This window comes from Eptesicus fuscus, chromosome 10, assembly GCF_027574615.1.
Source record: "Eptesicus fuscus isolate TK198812 chromosome 10, DD_ASM_mEF_20220401, whole genome shotgun sequence".
Lineage (NCBI taxonomy): Eukaryota > Metazoa > Chordata > Mammalia > Chiroptera > Vespertilionidae > Eptesicus > Eptesicus fuscus.
This window is the reverse complement of record NC_072482.1, coordinates 82014614-82035508: the sequence shown is the minus strand read 5'-3', so window position 1 is coordinate 82035508 and position 20895 is coordinate 82014614. Positions and strand designations below refer to the sequence as shown.

Below are 20895 nucleotides of genomic sequence, written 5' to 3'. Positions count from 1 at the left end.
CCTGAGTCCTGAGGATGTTTGCGGGACCCAGCCCCTTGGCGCCTGCACCCTTAGGCTCCAAGTGGCCAGGGGGCATTCTGGGACCCTGCCACTCAGGACCTAAGCGCGGGCCTACAGGCTCTGAGCGGCTTAGGTCCCAGACCCCAGACTGCTGCAAGTGTTTGGGGGCGGGAACATTCCCGCGTCACTATGGCGACACGGGAATGTTCACACCCGCCAAGGCTCCCAGTGGCCAGGGGGGCGTTCTGGGGCCCCCGCCGCTCAGGACCTAAGCGATCCGCCTGGGTCCGGAGGATGTTTATGGGACCCAGGCCGCCCAAGACCTAAGCGCGGGCCTACAGGATCTGAGAGGCTTGGGTCTGAAGGATGTTTCCCAGACCCCAGACTGCTGCAAGTGTTTGGGGGCGGGAACATTCCCGCGTCGCTATGGCGACGCGGGAATGTTCCCGCCCCGCCAAGGCTCCCAGTGGCCAGGGGGCGTTCTGGGCCCCTGCCGCTCAGGACCTAAGTGCGGGCCTACAGGCTCTGAGCGGCCTGGGTCCGGAGGATGTTTACGGGACCCAGGCTGCTCAGCGCCCGCATATGCAAATTAACCGCCATCTTGTTCACTCTGATTGGCTGTGGGCATAGCGGAGGTGCGGTCAGTTTGCATGTTTGTCTATTATTAGGTTAGATAACTAAATTGAAAATTTTGTATATGAGCAATGTATATGCTTTTTTGCATGACATTTCAAAATTTAGGGTGGTCAGATATAAATAATTGTCTTTAAACTTCCAAATTCTTCTTTTCCACTTACAAACGGAGATGTGTGTACAGGGTAAAGCTAGTATGAAAATGGTATACGTGTATTGTTTCCAGTTTGCCACATGTATTATAATAACTTCTCCACTAGGCAGGCTCTGAATCCTTTGCTTGTTTTTCCCTCTGCCACTGCTCGTCACTTGAGGATTACAGTAAACTGATCATTTGCCTCTTGTAAATCTAAAAATGCTAAAATCAGGACTTAGCAATTCTATGAATTCCATTTTTCATCTTTCTCTTGATAATCATGCAAGTAAGCAGGCGTGAGCAGGTATCTGAGCTTCGACCTTGATGTTGAAAGAGTGTCCAAAGAGAAAGCAGCAAGTCAGTTCAGCCAGAAAACTTTGGATTTGATGATGGCAGAATAGGAATTGTTGAAATTTGAAGTGTTGTGTTTTTTTTAAAGTTCGCATTAGAAAATTATATGTATGTATATGTATTTGTGTAATCTGATATATGGGGTTTCCACCTTTTGCCAAATTTGTTTTTTAAAATCATGTCTAAATTGGGCTTTATTTCCTGTTAAGAACAATTTTGCAATTTCTTTCCCAGAAATTTAGCAACAGATAAATAAAATTTGAAGTTTCAGACAAATTTTTAAATTAATCATTGTGAATTCAACTTGAAGCAATAAAAATATCTGAGGCTGGCTAATGAGCATGAATCACTATGCCAAATGCACATACTAGTTTATACATGTAGTAAGTAAAAATATTGCCTGGAATAACATGTCACATTCTTAGTCATTTGGAAGAAATTTTGGAAATATTTTAGGTGACCTGGCTCTCTTAAAAGTGAGGTGTATAGATGTTTGTGCTAAAACTTCCTTTGTTTTCCCTGTAGATGGCAATTTCATCTGCAGTTATCCTTTCGATTTTAGGGCTTCTTCCGATCCAGCTGCTCAGTACATTTTATTCTTCGTCTATTGATGGACAATGGAAAAATAAGGCCTTTCCCCCTCTGTTGTCTTTTCTGTTTATTGAAAGCTACTTCTCAGTTTCAGACTAAATGAAGGCCAGTAGGAATTTAGATGTGCTGTTAAGTCATTCTACTTAACATTTTGTACATAAATATACTTTATATCTCTCTGGAAAGCTATGAAAACAATTACCTGTTAGCCTGGCTGTAAGACTGTATGCTGAATGAGCAACACTGCAGCATTATGCAGTGGGAAATCCTGAATGAATTGAGGTAATACATAGAAACATACCTTTGTTACTGTAATCCCTCATCTAACATTAAAAGGACTCTGATGTATACTAGAAAGAAGAGGCAGCCAACTGTAATGACTTTACTGAATGCATCGAAAACTTCCCGCAGTTTTAACAAAGATGCACAGTTAAGGGGAAGCATTCGTGCTGGTTCCCTTGTGAGGCAGTGGCTATAAGACCGGGGCTTTAGAGGGAATTACCTTTGAAATAGCTGAAAGGAGAGGAGCCAAGGAAGGTGGAATCAGTTTAGGTGACCACCTTGTAGCAGAGAATCTACTGTCTGGTGAGATTCAAGTTCCACGACATTTATGTCAGTTTAAGTCATAATTTATTGCCTGTTTTGAATACTGTAAATGGTTTCAGTTTTCTTTTAGGCATATGACTTTGGGAACAATATAGGACTCCCATGTTTTTTGTATTGTGGTAAAAAAACAAAGAAACATAACATTTAGCATCTTAACTATTTTTATGTGCAAATGGTGGGTATTTTTTTAATTTATGTTTTGTTTGAAAGCTTGAAATACTTAAACTATTCTGAAGTATATACTCATTACGATTCTTTAAACTGAAGTAATCTATTTTATTGTTTTTGTTTTTAGAAAGTGGTAACCACATATAATTTTATTGTTCAACACATATGTTTTAAAGTCTTGTTTCTTTAAAACAAATTTTTAAATAAATATTTATTTTAATTTATTATAAATGTGTAGCAAAACCCCAGCTAGATATTCCTGAAGGCCTGAAAATTTTAAATTTTAGAAGAATTAAAAATCTTGGTATTACTGTCCAATATAATACTAAACTTTATTAAAGATTACAGTTATGAAGCCTTTGAGAATGTGGGGGGGGGACTTTGTAAGAATGGTTAATAATCCAATCTTCTAGTTATTCCTCAAATGGTTTAATATTAGTTAATTAGTGTTACTTGTCTTAACCAGATTTGGACTGTCATCCATATCATGTTTTTCCTTTATGAAGTTTTAAATTGTTAAAACCCCATTTTTCCCAGTGCCAGATTTCTGCCCTCGTGAGTATATTTATTTTTAACAAATGTACTTCCAAAAGAGTAGCCATATCTTCTGGCCCTTTAACTGATAATTTGACGTAAGCCAGTTTAAAGTAAACAGGAAGTTAAGAAACAATTATATAAAGAAGGCAGTATATAAAGGAAGCATTGTCTCTTCAAAAATTTATTTCTCAAGTAAATATTGCAACATATTACAATTATTAAATGTAGGTAGTGAATCCATGTATGTCTATGACATTGTTATCTCTAATTTTTAAAATGTTTGAAATAGCTCATGATTAGAAATAAATAAAATGTAACAGTGGAACAGAAAGCTGTACCATTCCAGCTCTGGGGCTGTTTAAACATCTCTACTTGTCTACACAACCTCTAAGGATTTGGCTGTTATATTTTTTTTTTCCTTCCTCAGGTAAAAGTTAAATGTTGCTCAGAATATGGGCTTACTAAAGCAAAGTTGGTTTAATATTTCTCAAAATGGTTAGCTTTCTTTTTATTTAGAAAATTAAAGGACAATCCCTCAAACATTCCTTTCCCAATTAGATATTTTTATACAAAGGTAAGAGGAATATTTATACAAACATTTATGTATTGTGGTACAAATATAGTCACAGAACTAGATTGCATGCAGCTAACCACCTTAATTTTCCTCTTATCTAAATAATCCACATCTCAAATTAGGACATTTTCTAAAACGGTGAATAGAGATAATTAATTAGGAAATTATACATGTTGATAGGCTAATATATAAGTAATGTGATTTATGAATTAATGAGCAATTAAGTCATTTATTTTATTTCAGTGTCAACATACATATTCCCTATTTCTAGGTGACAGGATAGTCACTTTTTAAAATTATTTTTAAAATTCTTTATTGTTAAAAGTTTTACATATGTCTCCTTTTTCCCCTATTGACCTCACCCCACATGCTTCCACCCCCCAGTACATGCCCCCATCCCCTATTGTCTGTGTCCATTGATCATACTCATGTGATTTATTTTTTTTTAAGAAATGCCAAAACATGAATAGGGAGTGCTGAATTCTGATATGCCATTTTTATTTTATTCATGAAAATGCCTTTGTACAATGCTCTGTGTTCCTTTTTGTTCTTACCACAGTAACAATAATTACCTATAATAATAACAGGGTAATATGCTAATTAGACCGGACGTCCTTCTGGACGTTCTTCCTTCCAGACAAAGCCGCAGCGGGCAGGGGCCGAGGCAGAGGCAGCAGGGGCCCCCAGCCACAGGGGGCGGGGGCGGGGGCCAGGGCCAAGGCCCTTGTATGAATTTTGTGCATTGGGCCTCTAGTATTTATAATAATACTATCTGACATATACTGATAGTTGCTACATGTTAGTCTCCATTGTAGTTTTATACTTATGTGTCCCTTCAAATCCTTAACCCTGAGATACTAAGTTCCAGTGTGCCATGTAGATTTCAATTATTCAGTACCTTTTGGTGAAACTCTTAAGATTTTTCACAGTAATTTAGTATATAAGTTATATTTGTTGTCTCATTTTATTCTCAAAAAAAAGTTATGAGGAAAGGGTAATTACCCATTTCAAGATGTAGAAACAGTTTCAGAGAGGTTATGTAACTGGAAAAAGCAGTCAGGGGAAAGTGAATTATATTCATTCATAATTTATTGTGATTTTGGAATTAAGGAAATTTACTTGTCATGCTATTTCCCTTTAGATATTTTATTCTCTTGATCCTGTAATAGATTGCTTTGGGCAAGAACATATTTTCAGAGACAATGATTAATTTGCCCCTGTTCACATAAAATTAGCACAAAAGCCATATCTGTGGGCCCTTATATCTGAGCTATGATTGCTGAAGGACTTGGACTGTTAATGTTGGATCTTACAGTCCTGCAGTTCTCTGGTATCACACAAGCCACTACAAAATCACATTCAAGGAGGGGCCCATGACTGCCTTCAAATAGTGCCCATTCAGAAAATAAAATAGCTTCTCCTTCAGTACTGATTATCTGTTTTAATTCTCCAGATTGCTTGAAGTCATTACTTTCAGAGCAGTGTTATCACTGCTATTATTTTCTTGTACCAACATCTAGACCTTAGTTATGAGAAAAGTCTGATTATTTTATGGCAAATACTTTCTAGGATCTAAACGTTATTGCATCCAGTGCCCCATCTTTATCACAAATAATTTTAATATTTGTTCACTCTCCTGAGATTGAATTTATAATGGGATATCTCATTCATCTTGGGGAATCCAGGGAGAGGTGGGTTGTTAAGGATTATTGGATGGATTTTGGCCTGATGGATGGTATCCAGGAGTGAAACTATTACAATCGGAGGTACAAGGGAACAGAGCCAGGAAATGTATGCTGTGAACAAAGAGCCACACGTACTTTGTGGGTTCCCTTAGCGTAAGGTTCACAGAAGGAAGTGGTGAGAGGTGGGGCTATAGAAACAAACAGAAGCCTGAGCTTTGCATGCAATATTAAGAAACTTGTATTTCATACTCCAGATGAAAAGTTGTAAGGAGGGGAGTGGTGGTATCAGATGTATATATCATGTTGGCTGTTGTTGATTATATGAAGGTAGTTGTAGACATGTAGGAGGAAATGATGACAGTATGAGCTAAGCTAGTGGTCAAACAGCTGGAGAAGTAGATAAGTATCGTAGGCCTAAAACTGCCTGACCTTGATGATTAGTTGGATGTGGGAAGTAAAAAGAGTGTACCTACCAGATATCTGGCTTGGGTGTCTAAGTGGATGGATATACCATAACCTGAGATAAAATGTGGAGATGGACCTAGTTTTATTTTGTTGTTGTTGGACCAGGGGGCCATGGAATGATGGTGAATTTGCTTTTTCTTATTTGACTTTGAAATGGCTTTAAGGCATATAGGTATATATTACCAGCTAACAGGTGCTTCATGAGTCTGCAGCTCAGGAGTCAGTCCACAGTGGAAGTTAAGAAATGAGATCTAGTTGAAGGAAGTTGAAACCATTTGGGTATTGAAGAGATTACCTAAAGAGTATGTGCAAAGTGGTGAGCCCTGGGTGGAATTAAGGATAGGTGAAGAAATAGGAGCCTCAGAGAGATATGGAGGAGCACCTGGAATAAGGGTGGCACTGAAGCAAGAGTATATAAAAGGTCAGAAGGAGATCGTGGTCAAGCGATTAAATGACACTGAGAGATACAATTAGATAAAAATTGGATTTGGCGAATAGAAGGTCATGGATAATACTCATTTGTTCTTTAAAGATATTATTGAGAACATGCTATGTGACAGGACCTGTGCAAGTTTCTGTAATCTACCTAATAATAGACAAGTATGCAAATTGACCATACCTCCGACACACCCACAAGCCACGCCCACCATCTAATCAGAGCGAGCATGCAAATTAACCCGAACCAAGATGGCTGCAGCCACAGAGAGCAAGGTTTCCTAGGTAACAGAGGAAGCCAAGCTTTCTGCCTGCCCTTGCCAGGCTTAAGCCTCCACTCAAGCTACAAAGTTTTAATTATAGAAGGTAAACAAATTCAAACAAATGGTGGCAGAATGGAACTTGAGAGAGCAGGCCAGGGTTGCCAGCGGCAACAGGGGAAGCAAAGCTTTCCACACATCCTGTCCGGGCCCAGCCTCCGCTTAAGGCTACAAAGTTTCAATTATAACCCCAACAGAAATGGCTGCCGGCCGGCCTCAGAGGGAGCCCCAGGCTTGGCTCCGCTCCAGGCTACAAAGTTTCAATTGTAGAAGGAAAATAAATTCCAGATACCAGGGCCTCCGCTTGGGTTGCCAGGGGGTGTGGCCGGCCTGCAAACCACCACAGGCCCCTCGCTCAGGCCGCCCCACGCCCCAAGGGAACCCCCACCTGATCCGGGACACCCTTCAGGGCAAACCAGCTGGCCCCCACCCCTGTACCAGGCCTCTATCCTATTTAATAAAAGAGTAATATGCAGATTGATCATCACTGCAAGACACAATATAGCTGCCCCCATGTGGTCAAAGACCCTGCCCCCATGTGGACACAAGATGGCCAGCAGGAGAGGGCAGTTGGGAGGCACCCAGCCTGCAAGGGAGGGCAGTTGAGAAGGACCAGGCCTGCAAGGGAGGGCAGTTGGAGGTGATCAACCCTGCAGGAGAGGGCAGGTAGGGGTGACCAGGCTGGCAGAGGAGGGAAGTTGGGGGCAAACAGGCTGGCAGCAGAGTGGTTAGGGGGGTGATCAGGCTGGCAGGCAGAAGCGGTTAGGGGCAATCAGGAAGGCAGGCAGGCAAGCAGTTGGGAGCCAGCAGTCCTGGATTGTGAGAGGGATGTCCGACTGCCCGTTTAGGATGTCTTTCTAAACGGGCAGTCGGACATCCCTTGAGGGGTCCCATATTGAAGAGGGTACAGGCTGGGCTGAGGGACAACCCCCCTCCATGCATGAATTTCGTGCACCAGGCCTCTAGTCTATACTAATAAAAGGGCATTATGCTAATTAGACCAGGTGACCAGACATCTTCTGGACGTCTGACTTCTTCCGGACAGTTAGGGGGCAATCAGGCCAGCAGGGGTGGCAGTTAGGGGGCGACCAGGCTGGCAGGAGGGCAGTTGGGGGGCAGCCAGTCCAGCAGGGGGGCAGTTGAGGGGCGGCCAGGCCAGCAGGGGAGCAGTCGGGGGGTGACCAGGCAGGCAGGCGAGCAGTGAGGAGCCAGTGGTCCTGAATTGCAAGAGGGATGTCTTATCGGGCCTAAACCGGCAGTCAGACATCACCCAAGGGGTCCCTGATTGGAGAGGGTGCAGGCCAGGCTGAGAGAACACCCCCCCCCCCCTGCACAATTTTTGTGCACCGGGCTCTAGTAAAGCAATAAATAAGATGAACATGATCTGAGTCCTTTTAGATCTCATCAACTGGGGGAGTAGAGGGTTTGGATGGAAGGATACAGGTAAAGAGTTTTAAGATGTAGAGTAAGAAATGCTCCGACAGGGCTAGTGCAGGTTGCTTCTCATTTCATGGATACAGTGTCATGAATATCTGTGCTGGGGATGCTCTCCCTGCGTCCGAGTCCTCTTAACTGGTAAACTGCTACTTGACCTTTATTTTTCAGATCAAATGCCACTTCCCTAGAGAAGCCTCTCTGACCCTTACACCACATCCAGCTCCATCTATCAAGTACTCTCTCCACAACTTGTTCTTCTCTTTCATAGCATCTGTCATAGCTTATGAGTGTATATTTATTTGTACACTTGAGTGATGTCTTCCTACACTGTAGACTATAAGCTCTTGCAGGGCAGGACCATATCAGATTTTACCAATGGACAAATAGTTAATTGTCGAATGTATGAATGAGTGAATGTTTCCTGGAGGAAAAAAATAGTTGATCTGGATGTATCAGTAACACGGGATTGTAGCCAGCTGAGGAGATGAGTAAGAAAAGCAGTGAGCCCTAGCCAGTTTGGCTCAGTGGATAGAGCGTCAGCCCGTGGACTCAAGGATCCTGAGTTTCATTCTGGTCAAGGACACGTACCTTGGTTGCAGGTTCCCCAGCCCTGGTCGGGATGCATGCAGGAGGCAGCCAATCCGTGTGTCTCTCTCACATCGATGTTTCTCTCTGTCTCTCGTTCTCCCTTCCACTCTCTAAAAATTAATGGAAAAAGTATCCTTAGGTGAGGATTAACAAAAAGAAAAAAGTAAAAGAAAAGCAGTGACTATAGAGTATTCTTTTAAGAAGCTTGATAAAAATGGAAGAGTGAAGGTAATTATTGGCTAGAAGTTCATGTGGAATTAGAGGAAGGATTTATTAGGATGTGGCAATACCTGGACTATTGGCAGGCTAAGCAGGGTACAGTTGCAGAGGGGAAGGGTTCAAAGTGAATGTGAGGGAGGGGAAAACTGGCGTCTGAAGGTTTCTGAGAGCATGAGGCATCAGCTCCAGGGAAGAAGGAAGAAAATTAGGGGCTAATTTTTAGTACAGCCCTACCCTGGAGAATAAGAATTGGACAGCACTCTACACTCGTCTTCAAAAATTTCTGTCATAAATCACAAGACTTAACTTGGGATGTATATGAAATTTCCTGTAACAAAGAAAACAAGTACATTGAAGCACAAGTACATTGAGGAGGGCAGGTACTAAAAATACGTTGTTTTGAAAAGCAAAAATCAAAATACTTTTGGTACATTGTTTTAAAATCAAGCTGTTATTACCTAGGAAACCGTAAGCATATTTCCAATTACATACCTGTTTTTCAGGGATCATCTGGACCTATTATGCCCAAACACTGATGGCCTTGCCATTGCCTTTCTGCCACAGCAGTACATAATGCCATTTTAGGTTGCCAGACAATAATGAGAATTACATTATAGAAGCATATGTGTTTTTTATGAATAATCCCTTATTTACAAGTGGTGCTATGTACTATGAATAGCATAGGCTCAAAAATGGTCCGTTTTGTTATTTCTGTCTACTACATTGTGAACTTAATAGCAAAAACTCTTATTAAAGAAATATCGGGCATATTCTGAACATTCATCTCATGACTTGTAAGCGTAAAGGGGTATATCACAGCATTTAGTGTTTATATATTCAACTCCTTTAAGTATCAGCCATCCTTATTTGTTATAGATGGAGAAAAACCCTGTGAGTAATATCAAACCAAGTGACCTTTGTGGTTTATGAGTAGTCAGTTCAAGCTAATAGATTAGGAATATCTGGTCTGTCCTACTCTGTTTCAGTCTCTTAAGTAAAAACAAAATTTTGATTCTAAATTATAGCTACTGGGCAATTTATTTGTGTGTTTTTAGCACACTAAGTTGATGAATGTTTTGAAACTATGATAAAACATTTTTGTTGATAAAATAATTTATGTAAATGTAATTTAAGCCTGCATTTTAAGGCTCTATGTTTTAAAAATAAAGATGGCATTGTCAAAATGTGCTCTTGAATGAAATATATAGGGAACTCATTTAGCATATGAAATATATTATCCCCTGGGTGTTAGGAGACCAAAATTACAACTTGCTTAACAAATGTGAAAAGTAATACCCCCTGTTGCACAGTAACTTACATTGTATCCATTTGTTTTTCTGTTAGTATCAAGTTATAATATATTTTCATATAATCAAAGTATATTCACAGTAATATTAAAGGAAGTAGTACTATGTATTTAACAGTTGGTAAATTAATGAAATTATTTTCTCATGATTAAATCATTGCTTTATGTGTGTGAAGTGATCAAATTAATCTATAGAACCATATAATCCTGCAATGTACAAGGTTTCTATAGAGTATTATCAGAGCTTGGAATTTTATCACCTCCTGTACAGAAATATTGGACCAACAATATTTTAGTTGCCTGCTGTGCTCAGAATATTATTTTAGAAATAAGGAAAGACTGTTCAGAGAGACTATAAATTGCTGTCTTTGTGATTTTAATGAAAAAGTAAATTTGCCTCATAAAGATTTTAGAAGTCAATGAAACAATATTACTCACAGATATAATGTGACAAATGGTAGGTGAAATTTTGAGGAAAATGAACTGTTGGTGACAAGTTGAACTTACTAGAACAACCTTCCTGTCAGAAAAAGTTTTGATACTGTTTTAAAAGAAGAAATGAGTTGGTGCCCCCCCCCCCCCCCCAAAAAAAAGCTAAAACAAGCAGAAAGACTCAGATTTGCCTTGTGCAGGAGACTGGAAACATGTAAGTCAGACTAATGCAAACGTTATTCTGTCATTTAACAAAGATATGATTGACCTCTGATTTTATCTTTAAGTTTATAATAAGAGGCTGCTTAGCATGATAAAGACACAGACATGAATCAAAACCCGTTCTCTATTCACTCTAGCAGCTTACTTTTCTGAGCTCTGGTTATGAGTAAGAATGCCAGTCTCATGGTACGGTTAGGAGGCTTAAAGGTGCTAATCTGTTTACAATGCTTGGCACATCATGCGCTCTAAACAAATATTAGTCCTCTTCTCTTTGCTAGTCAAATACAACACTGCGCTTTGTGATCAGGAAAAGTTGAGCTTTATTGTCTCCATTTCAAGATCAAATACAGCCTACAATGAAAAAGTTGAGTGTATGACGAAGTCACCTTTATTTTGGCTGCTCAGCCGTTCTCTTTAAACATGCTCAGGTGGTTTAAAGAAGGATCAGAAATGGTGCCAAGGTCCAGCAGGACCTTTGGCCTACATTCTTCCTGCACACCAGCCGCTGTGCTAAGTGGATATGGGCACAGGAATCGTTCTTCAGAATCGTTCCCAGAAACAGACACCGCAGAGGGAAATGCTGGGCTGGGGGTGAGTTTACCTGGGAGCTAAAGAGCTTAGGCTTCAGAGACCCTCACCTGCCAAGTCCTTTCGTAGGCATGTCTCTCATTTGCGTTTGTAATTTACGTTCTTCTCCTTAAAGAGGGCCCTCAAATCAGGTAACCTTCAGGCCCCATAAAACCTGCATCTGCTCTAACTAGACTGTCAGGTAAAAGAAAAAAGTCGATACAATTTTTTTTTTTTTTTTGTAATGTATTTTTATTGGTTTCAGAGAACAAGGGAGGGAGAGAGAGAGAGATAGAAACATCAATGATGAGAGGGAATCATTGATTGGCTGCCTCCTGCACGCCGCCTATAGGGGATCCAGCCCACAACCTGGGCATGTGCCCTTGGCCGGAATAGAACCCGGGACCCTTCAGCCCGCAAGCCGATGCTCTGTCCACTGAGCCAAACCGGCCAGGGCTCAATACAATTTTAAAAGGATGGATTGGCCAATAGCAGAAAAAGTAAGTTTTGCCTATATTGACCAAATAATGAGTTGTTAGTAACCGTTGACCACAGATGCTCTTTGCCCTTAACCACAGCTAGCCCTCCCCGATCTAGGAAGGTGTTGTCTAGTTCAGCATCCGCCCAAGATCAGGAGGTGTGCTGTTACATTGCCCACGTTTCTCGCATTTTTCTGTGCATAAAGGGGAACCCATATTATATTGTTCTGACTCAGTATGTGTCCAACAATGGGTTAAGTAAGCACTGTACATGCATTATCACATGTGAAGTAATATTGAAACTGAGGCTTGGGAGAGGTCAAGTAACTTTTTTTTTTTCCCCACTGATCTCAGAGAGGAAGGGAGAGGGAGTGAAAGATAGAAACATAATGATGAGAATCACTAATTGGCTGCCTCCTGCATGCTCCCTATTGGGGGTTGAGCTTACCACTCGGGCATATGCCCTGACCCAGAATTGGACGGTGACCTTCGATTCATAGGTCGACTCTCAACTACTGAGCCATGCTGGCCGGGCTCGAGTAACTTTTTTATGCAGCTAGCGGAGCCAGAATTTAAACAGAGGGCTTCTTAAAATCAAAACCCAGGCTCTTTCAACCTCCCTAAGTGGCCGAGGGTTACCTGCTGAGAATCAGCCACTGGGAGAGAATGGACATTTAACCTACAATCCACCTAATGATTTTGAATACCTAGCATCCTGTCAGAAACTTAGTGCACTTTTCTTCCTTGGTTCCTTCCCGGATCTTGTATTAAGTGCCTGTAATGTGCTGCCCTGTGCTTAGTTATTATCTCTTCAAAATAGTCACTGTCCCCTAGAAGCTTTCCAGATGGGTGCACAGGTAGGTAGATAGATAAATAGGCAGATAGATAGGTAGATATACAGACTCAAGAAGCTTTTACCATTACTATGATTAATATCTTTGGTTATTTTAAAAGCAGCCTCAGAAGTCCTTTTAAAATTCATATTGTTTCTTTAAATCAAAGTTTAAAATGTCAGTTATTTAATCACTAAACTGAAACCCTGCATGTGATTTTGAATTAGCTACTCCAAAAATTTTATTTGCAAAATCTGTAAAACAAGGTTAGATTTGAATTGGATAATTTTCATTATCTGTCAACCTTTTAATTACTCCTTTTACATGAAAGATCTCTTATTCCTGGGTGACTTTATCCCATTTCCATAACCCTTGTCCAGTTTTTGAAAAACATAATTGTAACTGCTACAGAAGCTTAGGGAACTACACTGTGTATTGCGGAAGGAGAACATTATTTTAAATGAAATATGTAAAGTTGTGGACTGTGGCCAAAGCTTAACCAAAAAGAGTCAAGCAACCACTGGAGGTTTTGACTCACATGATTAATTGTGACGTTCTCAATTACATTAAAATATTCACTGAACACTAGTCCCAAAGCAAAGTCATGGGTTGAAACGCTCAATAGTCAAAGTGGTATTGGAGACATTTTAAATAAATTTCCTAAATAAAGATATAATGATTAAAAATATATTTATGATAAGAATAAGTGAGATGTAGCTTGAATGTAGTAAGTGCCTACTCTGTAGTGAAATGGGAAGGCTGCTTTTAGTTGGTCCTGTTTCAATCACATGAGAGTGGGACAGTGTTACCAAACCTTTTTTATGAAATACTAAGTTCTCTTTCATGAATGCTCACCTGAGAAACTAAGTGTGCACATCCTGGAATGAAAGATGGCTCCAATTTATGAGCGTCCGTGAGGATTCTGTCTGTGTCAAGTATCCAGTTATATCTCAAAGAGTAAAATCAGTGCTTGAGACAGTGACTGCCGCATTGGGTATACGGTGGACTATTCAAGAATAAAAGCCTGTTGCATGAAGGGTGAAGTTGTGTTTCATGTAACTTGACTGCAACCATTGAGGAAGGTGCTTGGTTGCACAAACAGAATTCAGCAAACAGTTCTATACACATATTTGCAAATGATATTACAGTTGGAAACTAAAATGGTATTGTGAATACACTTCTAGCTCCTAACATTTCCTTCCACACAAAGAGCTTTCTGCTCCTTGATGTTTATTCAGAAAAAGTTTTACATAATATGGGCTTTTAAGGAATACTCTTTATCTCCACTTATTCCCCCAGTCACCTTGTTGAACACAGCTTACACAACATCCACTTTCCCAGCATTTTAAAATGCCTCCTGACCATTGAGTTGGGTGTACGTCTAGAAAGACATGTGAGCTTTCTTTGGGATGTGTTAGTTTAAAGCATTAGTCATAACCAGCCAACAGCATATGAGTACCTGAGATGTTACTGAGCTTTGCACACATCAAGTGTTTGACACAAAGACGATCCTGGAGAACATGATTACAAGCAAATTGAAAGGCTCAGGACTGCTATGTAAGAAAGGTTTATCTAGTGGCAACACTTGTAGATGTTGTTCTGTAACATTTGCCAGATTTACTTGTTGAAAGTTTTAATCGCCTTTCCTTCCCTTTCCCTCTTTTGCGGACACAGATCCACATCCAGAGAACTGAAGGGTGTGATCACATGACCTGTTCACAATGTAACACTAATTTTTGTTATCGATGTGGGGAGAGATACCGCCAGCTCCGTTTCTTTGGAGACCACACATCAAACCTCAGTATATTTGGATGCAAATATCGCTACCTCCCAGAGAGACCTCATCTAAGGAGATTTGTGCGAGGGTCGGTCTGTGGTAAGTATAGGACGTGACCTTGAGGAATCTTCCCTGGGGAAGTGAGCAGTGGTAGCAGAACTGAGAAATGGGATAGCCATGATAATGCTGACCACTGCCAGCCGTCCCAATGGGGCCTTTGCCCCCAAACAGGAGGGAGATATTCTCTCTCCCTTCGAATTTATAACTAAAAACTTAAGTTTCTTGGCAGGACCGTCTTATGTGAGCCACCAGATTTTGTTCAAAATACAAATTATTAATTACTCTGCAGAAATGTAAAATTAATTTTAAATTTCTGTAACCTATTGTAAGGCGCCTATTGAGAGAAACTCACATTTATTTTTATATTGACAATACCTAGCGGTGAATCTTACACCTACCCTCTCTTCATTCATAGAGGAAATGCTATACAATAAAAAACATCCATATGTTTCAGAGCCCTTAATGGAGTTCCGTTGTATCCAAATAGTTGATAAGTTACTGTATATCTTTTCTATTGTATTAATAGCTAACAGTTACTGTACTGAGTAGCAAATGCCCTCAGAGCATACAAACCCCAGTTTTTCCTCCCTCTTAATCTTCAACAGCACACAATGTCATTCACAAATATGCAAACAAAAACACAGGTTTTTGCTCTGGCCTGGTTCCTCCTTCCTGTGGGCAGTTCTTCAGACCTCATAGTTGTGTCAATAGCACTGCACTCCCCTGGAATGTACCCACTGTGGGATCTCTTCCTCTCGTTTCATCACAAAGAACCCCATTGTGTCTTTCTGTGGTAGTTTCCCATGTATATGCAACACTTGTTAACATCTTCCACATTGCCAGTTTTCTACCTCCTTTTGCCTCGCTACTTCATGAAACTGTTTTAGAGCTCTCTTTAGCCCTCCATCACTGCTATTGTAAACCACTCCCCTCTCCAGAATCTTATGATGGTTAATCAGACCAGAGCTGGTGCTGATGATACATTCCAATCAGGTAAAAGAGAGAACATGTATTTTAGAATTCACTTTAACTTATGGAGACCAGTGCCATCATTTTCTAAAAATCTTGTATAACCTCTATAAAAATGTCCTTACGGAAATTCAAACATAATTTTCCATAGCCAACATAATTCAATATAGTCAACATTGGTTTTAATCATTTTCAAGTATTGGATTTGCTTATAATGGTATATGATGTAATTATATAACCAATATTTATGTATTAGTTTAATAGACTTGGGAGGGATATCCAGAGAATCTAACCCCTATTTATAATAGTAATACCATGAGAAAACTAATTGCAAATTAAGTTTTGAGCTGTAATCTATTTGTAAGTCTATGCATGCAGAGAACAACCTAAAAACACAAAATCCTAAATTTTTTGCATTGTTCTTTTCTTTCCTACTTCAGTGCCATTTTGTGGCATGATCGTTCTTTTCCTTCCATTCACTAGAATCTTCTTCTCAGGGCATTACAAGAGTCGAGTTATTTGGCAGCCTGTAGAATGCACAGCCCATAGACATTGTCAGCAGGGAAATATTTTCTCTGTTCCTTCTTTTCTGTTTTTATTTAAAAATGTTACGGTCAGCTTTCTGTAAATGATTTTCTTTTGGGCCTAATTTCTGTTCTGAGTGTGTGTGTGCATGTGTCAGAACAAACCTGCAAAGTAGGAGCAGCTGGCCTTAGGATAAGCTCTCCCTCCCACACAGATCTTCCACCTCCAGCGCAGCTGCCTCTAACTCCTGAGGACCAAACTCCCTGTGGAGTGGTTCCCACTTCTCCCATCTGCACAAAAGGCAGGACAAGGGGCTACTCTGTCACAGGGCTTACCTTTGCTGCCATATAAGAGGGAAGAAGGATTGATCCTAGGGAAGTCCTCCCGCCCGCTGTTCTAATGTGATGTAACCCAGTTTGCTCCCTTGGTTTGGGACCACCGCCTCCAGATGTTCTTGGACAGAGGCACAGAGGGGCTGCTCTTCTCTCACAGCTGGAATGTGGGAACCATGGTCTACAATATGTATGGCCACAGGCCCAGTTACAAATCAGAGGTTCTAGAGAACAATGGGACCAGAGATTTGAGGACGATTAGCCGCCTCTGACATGGGAGCATCTCCCTGGTAGAGAGTAAGCAGAGTATTCAATGAATGGTTTGGGGAATAAAAGTGAGGGAAAATGCTTCATTCTCATATTGTTCCATACAAATATACAAAGCATCAAATTAAAGCGTATAATGGCAAAGAAAAAACAGATCTTTAATTGATTTCTAGATTACAAATAATTTACATGAACAAAAACAATGGCACCCCCTCAAATAATATTTTTTTAAAAGGACAAAGAAGACTGGAATTAGAATTGAGACATAGAAATAGCCAATAAACGTGTTTAAAAATATCCAATGTTATTAGTAGACAGAGACATGTAACTTAAAATGAAATATGTTTTTTGGACTACTGATTAGCAAATATTTTGTCAAATTAATACTCAGTGCTGGACTGTCCTACTCTACTGAATGAATTAGAAATTTTGTGCATTTCTTTTGCAAAGAAATTTGATAGTAATGTGAAGGACATTTTAAAATGTATCTAGATAGTCAACAATGGTATTTGCAAGTATAATTTAAAATAGCAAGTATAATTTAAAATAGCAAGTATAATTTAAAATAGCAATGAAAGGGAATAATAAAGAATAAATAAGATATGATAAATGGTTATGAAAAAGCATTATTTTAACTATTGAGAAGGATATTTTAAAAGAATTGTTAGTGATCTGGGAATAAAAGGGTGTATGCTTAATCCCTCAAGACAGTTTCAAAAGTAGACTTAAACATGCATTAAACATTGATTGCATGATTGGAATAAGTTTATTACTTCCCAGAGAGAAAATGCACATATCTGAGTCTTGGAGTTCTGTAATGGTTGGGAGGAAATCAGTGCTGTTAACTTTGTAGTCATGTTTCATTGCTATTATAAAAATATACTAATAATTATTTTAAAAGGATACATGAATGAACATACTGAGCTACATGCACAGAAGAGAAACAGATTCTTTTCAAATATGCAAGCCAAGCCCAGCCAGTGTTGCTCAGTGGTTGAGTGTTGACCCATGCACCAAGAGGTCACTCGTTCGATTCCGGGTCAGGGCGCATACCCAGATTGCATGCTTGATCCCCAGTAGGAGATGTGCAGGAAGCAGCTGATGGATGTTTCTCTGTCATCAATGTTTCTATCTCTCTTTTCCCTTCTCCCTCTCCCTTCTTCTCTTTCTAAAAATAAATAAAAACATATTTTAATAAATAAAATATGCAAGCCAATATATTCTAACCAGTGTAGCATAGCTTTAAGAATGTACAAAATGTAATTGTTCAATGAGATTTAGTATTACTTAATTGGATTCTGTCATTGGTGAAAACTATAAGTAAAACCCAGGGTGTCAATTGAATGGCAATCTTTTACAATTACATGTTAAAAACTGTATTTTCTATCTGTCTGGTCATGATTCCAAATGGTTCCAAAGACCATTTCTTAAGAATAAAAATACTGACATTTTTTCCTGGCTTCATTACGTTTCTGTTGTTTTTATGTAATTGGGTATTCCAAATTACTGTCCTTCATTTGTAGAATAGTGTTGCTGCTTTATTTTTGAACAGCTACGTGTTTCTACTGCCAAGTCCCTCCATTCCTTCCTCATCTCTTCGTGTGTCTGGGCTCTGCATCTACACTGCCCTGTCACATGCCTCAGGACGAAGATGATTAAGATTAAGACATAATGACAGGATATTAACTATTAGGCTTTTGTGTGTGTGCTAGTGCCTTTCAGAGCTAGTGGGATTCTGATTGTGAACTCTGCTATGTTTGCATATACATAGAGTTGGTTATAATCAGTGCTCAATTATTTATTTAGGAAAAAAAAAGACTGATTGATGCCTTTTGGCATCCTTATCAACATTTAGCCTTAGCACTTATTCTAGAGTGCTTCCTTTTAAAATTTGTAAAGATGATTTACTTGAATAACTTCCAATATATTGTATGTTTATTGGTTGTTTTCTCTAAAATAGTACTGCAATATCTTGCTGATAGTTGTTTATCAGGTGTCCATATTGTTTCCTTTGGACCCGGGAAGTAAATAAATCACTTTTCCAGAGGTGGGCTTGGGCAGAGCCCTCTACATCACCTACTAGCTTTCCATTCTGTGAGCTAATTACATTTTTGAGACACGACTCAGATTGGGTCACTCCTTAATCTTTCAGAATCTTGAAAATTGAACATGGAAGAGACCTAAAGGAAAAGCACAAAGATGAATGGTCCTAGGAGAATAAAGTGAGCCAGTCGCTTCGTCATTTTTTTTTCTTATAAAGGATAAATGATTTATGAGATGTTGGACTAATGTGCCCAGGACTGCAGTGAAGTTACTAAACCTACATCTGTATATAATTGTTCTACACCTGATACATTTCCTTAGAGAAACACTGCCTTCATTATCGTTAGACTTCCTTTAAAAAATAATATGCACTGTGGTATTAAAAAAACATAGCTGAAATGGTTGGGTAAATTTGCTCTAAGACTCTAAATGGTTTTGCCTTTTGTTTTCCAGCTGGAAAATTATTTGTTGCACCTCTAATCCTGGTCCTGGGATTAGCACTAGGGGCCATAGCAGTTGTAATTGGTAAGAAACACTTAACATATCTGACATTAGAATTCTCTGAGTGCCATAGAGAATGAGTGCAAATGTAATAATGTGAGTCTGTCAGGAAATGGACGTGATGTCTGTTCCATGCTTGCAATTGATTTACAGATTCAGAGGCTCGTATTTCATATAGGATGTATTTGTGTGGCACTTGTTCAGTCAATGGGCACTTTGTACCATGTATCTTATAAAGCATCATTAACCCCCCTTTGAATAACGATATTCATACAACTACTATTTTAATGAAAGAGACCAGTGGCCTAGAACCCAGATTTTTAAATTCTGAGTTCAGGTTGGATCATCAAAGAAAAGAGGCTCTGGTACACCCTTGGATGTTTGGTTTGTTCTAGTGACCTTTGAGTGATTAAGAACATATACCCAACATATACTTGAGCACTGACAAATAGAAAATGTATCAGCAATTTGTATAGTTTTGTGCACAGGAATATATTAAAATACGTTTCTTCAAGCAGTGGTTTCTGAGACTCTAGCTTTAAAACAACCTGGAGAGCAGGGCTGGTTTAAGCACAGGTTGCGGATCCCTCTCCACAGTTTGTGATTCAGTGTCTGGGCACCGCCCATGGGTTTCTGGTTCCGAAAATGTCTCACGTGATGCTGAGGCTGCTGGACCAGAGCCCACACGTTCAGAACCATTGCTTTAGAGAACATTAAATTAAGTGCTGTAGGTAGAGGCACCCCTGATGCCTTTCACATAGTGGATGGAATTTTTTTCTAAATAATACTATCACTTTTTCATATGTAAAGTTCTATTTAGCAAGTAATTTGCACATATGGGACAGATCGAATTACAAAGTAACTGACATTTATTACAACGAGCCAGTCTCTATGTGGTAGATACTATTGTTATCTGCACTTTACAGTTGAGGAAATGAAAGCTTCCTGGGCCAATCACACGTGGTAGAGCTGGGAATGAAACCTGACATTTGGCTCCACAGCCCCTGTTGTTAAGTAACACATTATTCTGTCTGAAGTATGAATATCATAGTATGCAAATGGTATAACTAGAGCTAATAAATAAGACTTAAGCCTAAGGTTTGATATTTTGATAGAAAACATTGTTCCATTTTCAAACTGGTATCACTGAGATTGTTAAAGAGGGGAGAGACCTAAAGAAAAATAATAAAGCATGAAATCTCGTGGAAGTAAATACATTTTGTGCCATAGGTATCTCTCCTCTTTTCATTTTCACATATCGCTAAATTATGATGATTTGTAAATCATTTTCAAAATGGAAAATTTTCAACTATATAAACTGAAATGCCTCTCCTTCTAATGAGCTTACTGAGTTTTGTTTTGTTTTGTTTTAACCCCTAGGTTTATTTGTATTTCCTATCTATTGCCTTTGTAAAAAACAGAGAAAACGATCACGGACAGGTATGCACTGGTGAAGTACACATCATTTCATCTAACTAAGCTGGTCCGGGTCGGAGCTATCCAGAATGGCGCACCCGTCTGAGAGTTGCGCCGTGAAACACAGCGAGAGGACCCTTCTGCCATCTCGTGTCTCCGTGGTTCTCTGCAGGTCGTGATGCCTCTTGCTCCGTTGCACTCCCCACATGGTATCCTGGCCTTTCCTGATGTTGATTGCTGCTTTTACAAAATGGTCACTTTCATATACTATAAACATCTGTGTCATAATTCTGACCTTCTTAATGGGTCTTGGAAGAAATTATTTTGAGTAAGAACCAGTTATCCTCAGAACTGTCTGAGCATGCCTCTCCCGAGAGTTGCTTGGACTGTCTTTGTACCTGAACCCTCCTCCAGCCCATCT

At 39.6% G+C, this 20895-nt stretch overlaps 1 protein-coding gene across 1 annotated transcript in view; it reads left to right on the top strand.

Annotated features, from left to right (window-relative positions):
- Positions 1-20573, top strand: part of RNF217 (ring finger protein 217) — a 118036-nt gene extending 97463 nt beyond the window's left edge. Inside the window, 3 exon segments of the mRNA XM_028150772.2 lie at positions 14259-14460; positions 19011-19082; positions 20439-20573. Of these exon segments, the coding sequence (XP_028006573.2) occupies positions 14259-14460; positions 19011-19082; positions 20439-20512 (348 nt within the window). The 3' untranslated portion in view covers positions 20513-20573.
- Positions 20574-20895: the final 322 nt, after the last annotated feature.